General features: G+C 40.3%; 1 protein-coding gene across 1 annotated transcript; it reads right to left on the bottom strand.

The window, feature by feature from the left end:
* Positions 1–627: 627 nt before the first annotated feature.
* Positions 628–11,674, bottom strand: LOC124255541 (early growth response protein 2-like). Its single transcript, XM_046689475.1, has 2 exons — positions 10,685–11,674; positions 628–1,351 (listed from the first exon to the last, which is right to left on the bottom strand). Exons 1-2 carry the CDS (start codon positions 11,235–11,237, stop codon positions 1,152–1,154), a joined length of 753 nt encoding a protein of 250 aa, XP_046545431.1. The 5' UTR covers positions 11,238–11,674; the 3' UTR covers positions 628–1,151.
* Between the last annotated feature and the right edge of the window lie 2,701 nt (positions 11,675–14,375).

Below are 14,375 nucleotides of genomic sequence, written 5' to 3'. Positions count from 1 at the left end.
ACATGCTGTAAAACCTCTGAAATACCCACACGGCGAGGAAGGTTAAGATGAAAGATGCTTTTTGATTAATTTCAGGGACATTTTGGGCAAAATAGCCATTAAAGCGCGTGAAATCTGAATGAGTGAGTGAGTTTATATATATATTACAAACTGATGCTATTCGTTAGACGGGTGCCTTTTACCGTAGGTGTAGTGGTTGAATATAGGGATGCAAACGGATTATGGCAAGAAAGCTCTACACAGTGAGATGTTCCTTAGACCACTTGCACACCGGGGGTACCCGTATCGATGTAAGCATATCGCATTATGTTACCAGTACTATGCCATGCACCAATACCCGGATAACATGTCTCCCAGTGTTACTCCTCTACCCGGATCTCCCAGTGTTACTCGTCTACCCTGATAACATGTCTCCCCGCGTTACTCCTCTTCACTGATAACATGTTTACCCGTGTTATTCGTCTTCCTGGATAACATATCTCCCCTTGTTACTCGTCTACCGTGATAACATGTCTCCCCTTGTTACTCGTCTTCCTGGATAACATGTCTCCCAGTGTAACTCGTCTACCCGGATAACATGTTTACCCACGTTACTTGTCTACCTGGATAACATGTCTCCCCTTGTTACTCGTCTACCCTGATAACATGTCTCCCCTTGTTACTCGTCTTCCTGGATAACATGTCTCCCCGTGTTACTCGTCTACCCGGATAACATGTTTACCCACGTTACTTGTCTACCTGGATAACATGTCTCCCCGCATTACTCGTCTACCCAGATAACAAGAATATCAAGATTACACGTCTCCCAGGAGAACAGGCCAACCTGGATAACACGTCACAAAAACGCCAACGAGGATGCTTCTTCACAGTCAGCGACTACCTGACTATCTGTTTACCTAACCAGCGTATTATGCACACTTTCACGTGCCAGCTAATTATAGTTTCTCACTCATGACGTCATCATCCACCAGCAACTGATAGGTTAATGGCTAACCCGATGGCAACGGTTTTCATGTACGCGTTGAGTTTCTACCATAAGATTATCTTCAATATTTTGATCACTGGCCAACCTCTGAGTTGTTCAGTTTGATATAAGCGTCTGTGAGCAACCACGACCAGACAGAGTATTCTCTCACGCCCTTGAAGTACAATCACACTGTGAATATGGCGTTCGTCGTGGAGTGTATCTTCACGTGTTTGTTCAGGTGGTCTTTTCTTGTGAAGGCTTTTTTGCACGAATCGCATACGTACGGACGTTCTCCAGTGTGGATACGTCGATGACGGGTCAGCTCTTCGTTACGGATGAACGATTTCTTACATCCGGGTTCTTGACATACGAATGGCCTCTCACCTGGAATTAAAGGAAACATTTAAGGTTGAGCTGAATGAATTAGAGTGATGGGTGAGTGAGTTAATGAGTGAGGTGTGTGAGTGAGTTAATGGGAATGATGGGTGAGTGAGTCTAACCTCTGACATGTGGGAGACGTATGGGGTAGTCCCGTAAGTTCGACCTTTGGGTCGAGGTAAAAATCCTTTGATGTTTCTGTTGTGACAACAGTGTTGCTTTAAGGGATTAAGACACTGGCATTCTACAAAATGTGAAATGTGTTCATTCAGGAAACGAAATATGGCATGTGTACCAAAGAGTGAATGACTGTCACTCAATGACTGTGATTATGGTGATTACTGGTGAGTTATTCTCTTTCTTACATAAAATTACTTGCTATAAGAATGTTGGAAATGACAGTTTTCATCGTCACCTCCACAGCATCACTTATGGCAAATGTACAAATAGACTTGTTAGGAAGTTTCTTCCTACGTCTCGTAGTGGAAGATATCTCTGTGTATTTATGAACAGAGTCAAAAATAGGCTGATTAATTCTGTTGCTTGAAGTTTGATTACCACATTTCAGATCTCTTATTGGCCCAGGGTCTGGGTGGATATCTCCGCAGCATAAAAGTAAAATGATTATGTAAATTGAAAAGGACGGATTGTACAAGCTGAGAGATGAAAATAGCATTTTCAAATGGCAGAATTTTCCTAAAGCATCAGCATGTAATTTCAAATCGAAAACACCAACCGCCCGTCTGTAAGTTACAAGATCAACTGGCATCGAACATTGTTGGAGAAGTAAGAACTACGATGGTACAGAGGGCGGTTAAAAGGTAAAATACATCACATAATCCTGTAAAAGGCTGCATGCCATTTGTGGAAAGAAAAGGGACGTGCTATGACAAGGGTATACGCATCTTCTTAAAATATTACTGAACAACAAAATAAAAATAAAAATTATAACATCTATCCACTTTATTTATATGTATTATTTATCATGTAGAGAATAGAAATTACTGCCCCAATGAATGGTCAAATAAAAATGACATTTTACAGCGTCCTTGTTCAGATTTTTTCCGGTGAACATTTTAGCATTAACTGTGCCGTTGTAACACATTGACTGCCCATTGAGTGGAACAAGTCGACCTAAACGACATACCACTCCAAACCGACCAGTTTGTTTTTACACCCATCCAAAGGTCGAACTTACGGGACCTAACCAGACGTATTACGGTGTGAAAAACAACAGCCCGGAATAGGTTTACCATTGCATGGGCGTTGCGGACAAGTGAAGATCCGGGTTAGAATTGGTCTTCAGTAACCTATCCTTGTCTTAAGAGGCGACTAACGGGAGAGGTTCATGTATATCCTCGTATCCCAAATATGCAAATCGATGTTCATGATGGCAGTCGAGGTACGACACACACACACACACCCGCACACGCGCGCGCCAATCAAATCAATTTCGTAGACTCTTTGGGTCATTGGGGTCTGCAGGAACAGAGATAAAATCACATGTATCTGGAATTCACTCATAGGGTGGCCTACGTTCTACATTCGAATTCGATACACTTTACTAATAGCTGAAGGTGTGATAAACTGTGAAGTATGACATGACTCAAACAGAGAATTCGACGTACTTTAGAGGCAAGTCTGAAAAAGATGTTGACAATTGCATATGTCAAGAAATCTATAAACGGGCATACAAGTGTTAGTATGAACCGTCACTCCAAATGGTTAGTTAAAGGATCCATTCAACCATGACGACAAGCACACTACTGCAATATATGTGTACATATATAATGTAAATGGATCGAATTTTGAGCCGGGGCTTTTGTAAAGTACAAACCCATAGTTTATTCACGATTTCATACAAAAGCCGCATTTTATGGGTCTAGTGAATTCTATGCATACACGCATAAAAGACAACGACTAAAAACACAACCCTGTCTAACCCCTGAATCATATTTACAAAACATCGGGACGAAGGCGTGGTTTTGTGTGTGTATTACATCTACTTTAAAGCAAGTTTAGCAGAGAGTGACCCTTAACTACAAAAAGCTTTGGACTCCAAAGCTACTTTGGCGGATATATATTGCGATTTTACAGCATAAATCAGTGAGGGGCATGTGTATCTCCCGGGAAGAAAACGACTTTAGGGTTTTCCTAACGCTACCAACAGTGAGCGCAGCATGACCCGGGGGCCAGTATGATCTGAACTAACCACACCCTCAATAAGACAACCTGCTTCTAATATATTTGCTATTCGTCACGTGTGGTTGATTCACTGAGAAGGGCGTGAACGGGTACACTGTATAAAGGCTTACTGTGAATACAGGTTCTTAGCTTATCGTATGTTGTATACGCGATCATAAAGGGAGTGAATACTGTAATAGTGTTTTTGTAGTTGACAAATATCATGTCTATCATGACATGTTAACTTGTACTGGGTCACGCTGATTATGACGTAATTTTGAATGAGAGCCTGGGTGAGGTTTCATGCACTATTGCAACACAAATCGGCGGTTCGTGAGACACCATCTTAGCTGCTTTCATGGCAAAATACTGGGGGCGTAATTCTTTCATCGGATCAAAATGACATATTGGTTATAAGTACAGGTAAAACTCTAGTTGTTCTGCAACAGGGGTTCAATCTGTTATGCCCAAACAGATGGTTGTACTAAAGTGAGGATGAGAGAGCGACTTTGAATAACTGATTTTAAGAAACGTTAAGGAATATTCCAACAATATTCAAATTTCACCAAAGGAGGGAACATATAATAGACAAATTCAAATGTAACAAACAAATGAAGACAAAACTGAATGAATGAATCTACGCAATTGGGATACGATGACATGTGTCAACTCAAGTCAGCAAGCCTGACCACCCGATCCCGTTAGTCTCCTCTTACGACAAGCATCGGTTACTGAAGACAATCACAGAAGAAGAGGGGCAGTAACATTCTCAGTTTCAATAAACATGTGCGACAGACTCACCACATAAGCATTCCATTTATCAACGAATGGGCTGCCCTGACATGACCAGCATACTTGTAATGAGAGTAAAGTTTACAATATATTGAAATTTACAGATATTTCCAGTAATAGAATGGCAAGTATATTTTCCTAACACAATACAAAGCAAGCAAATAATTAACCTTCTGTTGTAGAAGAATATATAGTTTTACATCATTCAATGCTATACTACCTATTAAAAGTTGAGACTCACTTAAAATACTCACTACATATGTATATGTTATGCATATATGTATGGTTACATCGAAGATAAATTTCTCCACTAACTTAAGGAAACCAACTGCAAACCTTAAGCAGATGAATTGCACGAGGATCATGCATGAAAATGCTGAAAGCAAGTACAAATATCGTGCATGTGAACAGCTGCGTTTTGGTGTAAAGGTTTGTTAAGAATTCGCCAATTTTTACTGAGTTTCATCATTTCTTGAACTCACGACAATAATCTTTTCAACGTTACGAATTTGTTTTACAATACATCAGTTCATGTGTTAACAGTACCTTTCAACAGTATGGAATATTTTGTAAAATCTAGATTAGGAAACTTGACTGAAGTTAGTGCCTACATTTACACTAGTGTGTGTAAACTTTTGATGGGTAGTAAGTTTGCAACTTCTTAAAGGCGGACTCTGGTGTCTCGGCTCATACTCATTTCCATTGTATGTCCAGACCTCCTACCAGAGACATGCGGGAAAACATTATCTGACAGAATGATATACATAAGTCATGTCGAAGTGAAGCCAATTTAACCAAAACCTAGTACACCTTTAAATAAAGGAAGATTTTCACTTATAAACATAAAAGAAACTTTTCTAAAATGTATTTTTCATGATATGTTATAGGTCGTGAGATTCTTTTTTCGCTTTTTCTCATCTTGACTTTCATTTGCATATACATAGTAAACAGAACTCTCGTGAAATATTATCAACAAAACATCCCATGGAGTGTCGATAACACGTCGAGTTATCCCTAATTCGAGACAAGCGGGAGCTTTCATTACACTGTGAGGTTAATATATATGTGGGTTCGGTCTTATGTAGCTGTGGGTGTCTATAAAATAGGGAAGCGCAATCACACCATGGTACGGATGTGGATTCTGTCACGATCGGCGAGTTTCATTGTATTACGTAATAGGTAGTTCTAGTTAAAAAAGGTTTCACTTTAATTCGCTTATGATAGTTTGTTAATTCAAAAACCATGATTCAAAATATCCATTTATTTATTTTTATTGATGAGAGAATGATGTTGATGAGTGTAAGCGAGAGTCTACTGCTACCAACATATGATGAGAGGAGATAACAACCAGATCATCCACGGGATAGCTATATAGAAGCTGGGAATATTCAAAACAATTACAGCTTCGTGCCTAAATACAAGTTGTTTCTCTCTTCTCTCTCGCGCGCGCGTGCGTGCGTGTGTGTGTGTGTGTGTGTGTGTGTGTGTGTGTGTGTGTTAGAGGGGGAGAGGCAGAGGGAAAAAAAGTCATGTTACAATCTCTGTACACAGTATTACAGGGTTCCAAGTTGTATTGTGTGTATTAGAGGTAGCGAGGCAAAAGAAAATAGAAGTCTATGTACAAATACTAATTGCATACAATTTGTACGAGGTACGGAATAACGAGAGAAAATGGTAATGACGAGATATTGCACCTGGCATCATCTCACATCCGTACCAATATATTTACGACAAATGGTTCGGGGTCTCGTAATTGTTTCTATTTGTGCCACAAGACAAAGGAAAAACGTTACTTAGACCTGTGAAAACCTGTTCTCGTTACATTTAGATGTGACTCAGGCTGTCACAGATTTTAGCATGAAAGGACAAAGATGTCTATCCCCAAGTCCTTATGTGGCGACGATCGACGCCAACAGCATCTCACAAACCAAGGACATAAAGAGTATAATGGTGATAACATTTGGCTATTGTGGCCCCCTGCGTACAATATACAGTAGGAGAACAGTTAACGTTAAGGAGCTTTGTCAACACGATCGTTTCATGCTAACTGTGTCACATGAAAATAACATTTCACCCATATGTACGAACATTACACTTAATAGGAAAATACATATATCAGTATATTATTCCTCAAACACATTATGCATTTCCTGTCAAAAGAGAATGGTGATAATATCGTTGTATTTACATCTAGACATATAGAATATATCCCTATGTGTTTATCTATGTGTATTTTACCGTGGGAACAATTCCTTGTTGAGAATGTGTGTTTATGGAAGGAAGTGCGGAGGGAAGTTTTTGTGTTTATATGAATATAAATATGGTAAAATACATATTGTATGTGAATTAATATTCATAGAATATGATAAGCCCCGACACGTCTTTAACAAAGTTATCGTGAGGATCTTGCACATGCACGAGCTTAAAATACACTTTTCATTATTTTATATTTATTTTATTGATAATCGTATTTAGTTACAAAAAGCAATACGATTTTTATTTCATCTCAAATTTTATTGTTTTTATGATGCATTTAGCAGTTGCAGATTATATTTACACAAACTGAAATATGTTATTGTAAAATTGTATAATATCTTCAGATAAATTGTGTGTTATTAATTGACACTCGTAACATAAATTTATAAATGAAGAGGTCCGAAAAGTTGTTTCTGCTGCATAACTAACATGCGTGAAGAATATTAACACAACCATATGACTGACATGTGTGATGAATATTAACACAACCATATGACTGACATGAGTGACGAATATTAACACAACCATATGACTGACATGTGTGAAGAATATTAACATAACCATATGACTGACATATGTGATCAATATTAACACAAACATATAAATGACATATGTGACGTATATTAACACAAACATATGACTGACATATGTGACGAATATTAACACAACCATATGACTGACATGTGTGACGAATATTAACACAACCATATGACTGACATATGTGACGAATATTAACACAACCATATGACTGACATGTGTGACGAATATTAACACAACCATATGACTGACATATGTGACGAATATTAACACAACCATATGACTGACATATGTGACGAATATTAACACAAACATATGACTGACATATGTGACGAATATTAACACAACCATATGACTGACATATGTGACGAATATTAACACAACCATATGACTGACATATGTGACGAATATTAACACAACCATATGACTGACATATGTGATGAATATTAACACAACCATATGACTGACATGTGTGATGAATATTAACACAACCATATGACTGACATGTGTGACGAATATTAACACAACCATATGACTGACATGTGCACATTTCAGACCCTCTTAAACCAAATGTAATTCGTCCACATTTTGACTTCAATCCCCCAAAAGTGTTCTATTTATTTTTCCTGGGTAAAATATTTCATGATGTCAGAAGGAATTTGATAGGAAATACATATCGATAACGCCGTTACTATATATAATTCGGATATCATACTTGTGTATCGACTACTGTTTTCAGCCAAGTAACGTTGTCATAGCATTTGGGGTTTAGTTTAGTTCAGATCGGTTCAGTTTAAATATATTTTATTCACAAAGTGAAAATGATTGGGGACAAGTTCTTACAACTTATAAAACCCCGTAAAACCATTTTTTGGACAATCTTGTTTTCAGTGCATCCTTTTTGCAGCTTAAACTGACGTAAAAGTCATTGTGATTATTTATTTACGTATGTTGTGTCTTTGAAGGTATATATTTTAATGTGCTTCTTAATTACACACAAAACAAGAAAAACTCTTTCTTGACTGAACACAATAAGTGTTTAACTGGGCAAGGTCAAAATTGAACCTCCGTCTTTTCTTTCATAATATTATGAAAATAATTTTACTTATGATTTGAGAGATTTGTGTTAAAATGTGAAATACTAACTGTTTCTTTTTAAAACCCCAGTACAACTAACTACACGTACATACGACAACTATATAAGATATCGCTGGTCTGCCATGACAAGGAACGTAGCTGTATGCTAAGATTAGTGATCAGTCTTTAAAGCCGTGTATCATACGGTCGATATCATAATATTGTTTTGTGGTAAATTAAGAAACACAACTTGTCATATGTTCCGTATGCATGTACATGTATTTACATGTCTTATAATACAACGTGTTCACCTTTACTTTCTTATTACAGAAACATAATAGCGATGTGTGGAATTTGTAAGAAGATTTAAAACTTATGTTACAAAATTATTATGTACGGGTCCTCTGATGGTTTGTTGACTAACGCCGTACTCAGCAATATTCCAGCTATATGGCGGCGGTGTGTGAATAATCGAGTCTGGACCAGACAAGCGAGTGATCAACATCATGAGCATCGTTATACGCAATTGGGAGCCGACTGACATGGCAATCAACATGTCTATCCAGTAGATGTCACTGACCCATATGGATTGCCAATAACGAAGAAGATAGTTGATCAATTTTGACGTTTCTTCATCAGAGCAGTGTGTGTATAGGAAGAAGTAGTGAGTGAGTTCGGTTTTACGCCGCTTATAGCAATATTCAAGCAACATCACGGCGGAGGACACCAGAAATGGGCTTCACACATTGTACCCATGTAGGGGAATCGAACCCAGGTCTTCGGCGTGACGAGCCAACACTTTAACCACTAGGCTACCCCACCGCCCATATAGCAAGAAGTAACTAACAGCAGTCAATATGTACGTATTGTACGTATCACAACACGCATATATCAAAGAGATATTTGACAGAGGCAGCAGATATACTATATTTTGCTATAAGTCAGGTGTCCTTTATTGTCGACAATAGCGTCAGTATATATCTGGGTTGTTGTTTTTTAACCAGGTAGACAAGCCATTGAAAACATTAGCGTCGATCACAGTATGAGTGTGTTTATTGTTAATTGTCTGAGAAACTGACACCAATCTGACACCAAAGTTTTTAATAGAATTCAATGAATAGACCACTGTTATAACTGTCTGGTTTCAACTTCATTTGCATTATTGTATTAAAATAGTAGTTATGAAATATAACTTTTTTATGGCACTAGTTATGCAAGTATTAAGTCTTATATTGAAATAAATGAAAAAAATTTTAAGGATAGATACACATACTACATGCTTGAATAATATTCCTTTAAAGAAACGTAAAGTTGATTTACATGCATATTTATAAACGTAAACACACATACAAGCTTGTGCTCCCCTTTACAGGAATATATGTCAAGCATGTTCAACTGTGGGAGTTTCCCGCTATTAATGTTAGAGTTAGATGGTTTGAATATTAAATATGCAGAAATACGCAATATTCGTCCCCATGATTGTAAAGATCATCATGCATACTTTATTAAGCATAGAATATTTCAGGTATAAAATTCTTATTTATACAGCCCAGAACTTCTCCGCGTTTCTAAGCGAACAAAAATGCTTATGCTTTAGACATGTGTTTCATCATTGTCATCAAAGTGTGAAGATGTATTCATCAACATGTATTCATTTGAACGAAGTTCTGTTCAGCATTATCAAGAACTATGTGAGGTGAGGTGAAATTGCGTTTAACGTCGTGCTTGAGAATATTTCGCTCATATGACGACGTCAAGAACTATGCATAAGCAGGTCTTTGAATTGCATTTAGAAGGGATACAGATAAGGAAGAGAGGATGAAGAACACTACGTTTCGGAGTATATCCTTAGTCCTTCATCATCCTAATAAAGAAGCTGACATCCATAAAAAGCTTCCTTATGTATAAGCAATAACATGTAAGGAAATGGGTAATGGCTCACTCGTGACTTGGATAAGTTGATGTCATTAATACAAACGTCTAAGACACAATCTTTAGTTTCAGAACGAGTGTGAGCCTCAACAGCTGGGTGTAAGAACCTATACACCAATGTTTGATGCTGCTAAGATTTAAGCAAACATAAAATGGATATTCTATGGTGATGCATGAGACACGGGTGTCTCACTTTTGGACTTTGAATTTGAGTGTTTCAGTAACTGTTTTTAGCAGAGTAAAGTTTTGATAAAGTTTGTAGATTTTGTTTAGTGTGTAGACATTTCCCACGGCAATTTCTCACTAAATCTGATTATTCTTTAAGCGCAATGGTCGGAGTAATAGTATCCATATTAAACAGATTTCGTTGTAGCTGGGGCCGTGGGTAGCCTAGTGGTTTAAGCGTTCGCTCGTCACGCTGAAGAACCAGTTTCGATTCCCCACAATTGCACAATGTGTGAAGCCCATTTCTGGTGTCCCCTGCCGTGATATTGCTGGAATATTGCTAAAAGCGGCGTAAAACCATACTCACTCACTCGTTGTAGCTAGTTGGAGTCCTACCTGTGTGTATCCTGATATGCCCAAGTAGCTGTCCCCGGTTACTGCAGCTAATTACACAATACGGGCACTTGAATATCTTCATCTTGGATTTGAACCGCCCGCCGGACTTTACACTATCTGGGGACATTCCCCGGGGGCTGTCGTCCAGGGAGGGGGAACTATCCGCGCCCCGACTGTCATAGAACCCCGACACAAAATGACGTGGACTGCCAGACATACTGAGATCTTGGGGTCTTTCTGATATCCACGGCCATGCTGGTCTTCTGGAGCCATGGTGCTCACGTTCCCGTACAGTACCCTCCCCAAGTCTTGGCGACGTTGTCACATAGTCTTGTTCATGAACAGGGTCCCTCGCTCTTTGGTCAAGTAAAGAACTGAACCTTGAACAACACGTCGGCGTGTACGGCTTCTCCCAACACTGCACCGAAAGTGTCAAACCTCTGGGTTCGACTCCGGGTGGCTTAGGGTCAAAATCGTTCACCCTGCTCGAGTCTCTGATTAGAACTCTCGGAGAAAATATTTTCGGAAATCGAACAGCTGATACCACCTCCATTATAACTTGGACACAAATTAATGAGATGAGTGAGTCATTTCTCCACTTCGCGAGAATTCGTTCCAAATGCAGTCACGTGGTTGGGTGGATATTTCCCGATTTCTTTACATATGTTTTCAAACCCCATCTTCGCATACATAACATTAGGAATATGGGACAATGGCCGGGACCAACCTCCACTTCCCATAAGACCGCATGTTTGCAGAACAGGGTTCGGCGTGTTCCTCTTCAAATAACCGTCCTTTGAGACCGTCCATATCAAGTCCTTCACCAGCGCAATTGCAGCTCTCATTCAAAGCTTAAATAGTACGCAGTGAATTAACCAGAATCGCGCCCACTATTATTCAGTATCTCACCACCCCAACCGAAACTAGTGTTTCCGCCCGTAAATACGGATCCCCTGTTTAAATACATGTGACCATCTCGCTGACACTTCCACTGTGATTGGACAAGCGAGCGAGGTAAATACATCTCGATGTACATAACGCAATGTGCGCTCATAAATCATATACTTTCACGGATGAGAGGCTTGGGAAAAGGGCGTTTCACTCCGTTAGATAAAAAAATAGAGTATTGTACTGACTCTCACTTAACGTTAAAGACGCCAAGCACATGTGGGTATTCTCCGTTTTGTATTGAGATCTATGTATAGAGGGCGCTCCTGTTGGCATTGTACAGTGTATTATTTGATAACATTGACTTACTGTTAAGAACTGAACGAGTCGTAACGTAATTGCATACACTTGGGTGTGTGTTTATCCAAACTTGCTTGCAACAATGTAACATTGTATATTGTCAAGTTGACGAAGGGTTATATTTTTTCACGGCTATAGACGTATATATATATATATCTCAAGGACACATTGTCATATAGTGGGGACTCTTATCACAGTGGAAATATCGTACTTATTTTTTACCTGTAATCTTGAAAGTATGAAAGTCCAAACTTTTCAATGTTTATGATAGTGTCCCGTGAGGTTTACGTATTTGTAGTATCTCAACGAAGTGTTAAGCAGTATATGCCAATTCCTTGAGTAATACAGTAGTGAGGAGGTGAGTGAGTGAGTTTAGTTTTACGCCGCACTCAACAATATTCCAGCTATATGGCGGCGGTCTGTAAATAATCGAGTCTGGACCAGACAATCCAGTGATCAACAGCATGAGCATCGATTTGCGCAATCGGGAACGATGACATGTGTCAACCAAGCCAGCGAGCCTGACCTCCCGATCCCGTTAGTCGCCTCTTACGACAAGCATGGGTTACTGAAGGTTCATTCTAACCCGGACCTTCATGGGTCCTATTCTATTTGTAGTATCTGAACGAAGTGTTAAGTAGTATATGCCAATTCCTTGAGTAATACAGTGGCGAGGAGGTACAACACTGTTTACAAATATAACTTGTTGAAGAGAAAGTAGTGTTTTGTTTGTAATGTCAGTGGATATAATTAATGCAACTGCTTTTCTCAATATGAAGATAGTGTCTCCCTTGATTATCCATCTTCTCTCCACACCGACCAATCCGTCCAACTTCCCTTCCCATCCGTTGATCTACCGATCCACATCTCTTACTCATCCACCCACCTTCCCTTCCTATCCGTCGACTAACCCATCCGCCCACCTTCCAATCCCATCTGTCGACTAACCCATCCACATCACCACCCATCCACCATCCTTCCCTTCCCATCCGTCTACCTACCCATCCGACCCACCTTCAATTCCCGTCCGTCGACCTATCCATCCACATCACCACCCATCCACCCACCTTCCCTTCCCATCCGTCTACCTACCCATCCGACCCACCTTCAATTCCCGTCCGTCGACCTATCCATCCACATCACCACCCATCCACCCACCTTCCCTTCCCATCCGTCTACCTACCCATCCGACCCACCTTCCATTCCCGTCCGTCGACCTATCCATCCACATCACCACCCATCCACCCACCTTCCCTTCCCATCCGTCTACCTACCCATCCGACCCACCTTCCATTTCCGTCCGTCGACTAACCCATCCATCACCACCCATCCACCCACCATCCGTCTACCATCCATCCGACCCACCTTCCCTTCCCATCCGTCGACCTACCATCCACATCACCACCCATCCACCCACCTTCCCTTCCATTCCCACCCGCCCATCTGCCATTCCAATCCATCGACTAACCCATCCACATCACTCACCCATCCACCCACCTTCCCTTCCTATCCATCGACTTACCCATCCACCCACCTTCCCTCCCCATATGTCTACCTACGCATCCACCCACCTTCCCTTCGAATCCGTCGACTCATACCTTCCCGCCCACCTTCCCTTCCCATCCTAGCCTGTCGATGCATTTTAGTAATTGGATTCCAGTTACATCCTTGGATCTGATCAGTGAGTTAACACTGGGATAACTGGTGAGTTTCGAGACTCATATGTTGAGCGAGTGAGTGGGAAAAGATTTACGCCTCTCAGCAATATTCCAGCAAAATCACTGCAAGGTACAACAGAAATTGTCTTCACGCATGGTACCCATGTGGGGAATCGAACACGGTCTTCGGCGTGACGAGGCTAGCTACCACTAGGCAACCCCACAGTCACGACACTCGATGAGAATGACTTGCGAAACAATGAAATAATTTAATGTGGACATTCCTTGGTATCATGGAGGTACATCCACAAAAACTTGAGACCACTACGTACTTGTCCCCAAAAGGGCCACTCCTGAGTTAATTTAGTTTTACGCCGCGTTTAGCAATATTCCAGCAATATAACGGCGGGGGACACCAGAAATGGACTTCACACACTGTACCCATGTGGGGAATCGAACCCGGGTCTTCGGCGTGACGAGCAAACGCTTTAACCACTAGGCTACCCCACCGCCCCTTACCTCAAGAAGCAGCACTAGAGCAGGTTCTCTCTTTGGCATGGGAGCGGTGTGGCCTTGAGGATGACCTCCAGTGCTGGAAAACCTGAGGTCAAGGACGCTGCTGTCTGATTGGCTAATATCGACTTCCCATCAACATCTCCGTTGTTATAACACGATTCATTACTTGAAAGGAGACTTGTATATGTGAATCATATAATTGTCATTGCCACTCTACATGTGTCCATCTCATGCCGCCCGAAGGCTATGATATTAATACAAAAACGTAC

This window comes from Haliotis rubra, unplaced genomic scaffold, assembly GCF_003918875.1.
Source record: "Haliotis rubra isolate DU_JTF1 unplaced genomic scaffold, ASM391887v1 Scf602, whole genome shotgun sequence".
In the NCBI taxonomy this organism is placed as follows: Eukaryota; Metazoa; Mollusca; class Gastropoda; order Lepetellida; family Haliotidae; genus Haliotis; species Haliotis rubra.
This window is presented reverse-complemented; position numbering and strand designations above follow the sequence as displayed.

Bases quoted from the DNA above. Each gene is read 5' to 3' on its own strand.
- LOC124255541 (XM_046689475.1), bottom strand. From the start codon at position 11,237: ATGGAGGTGGTATCAGCTGTTCGATTTCCGAAAATATTTTCTCCGAGA. The intron at 1,352-10,684 runs GTAGGACTCCAA...CTTTAATTCCAG, and splicing joins GCATATCAGGATACACACAG to GTGAGAGGCCATTCGTATGT.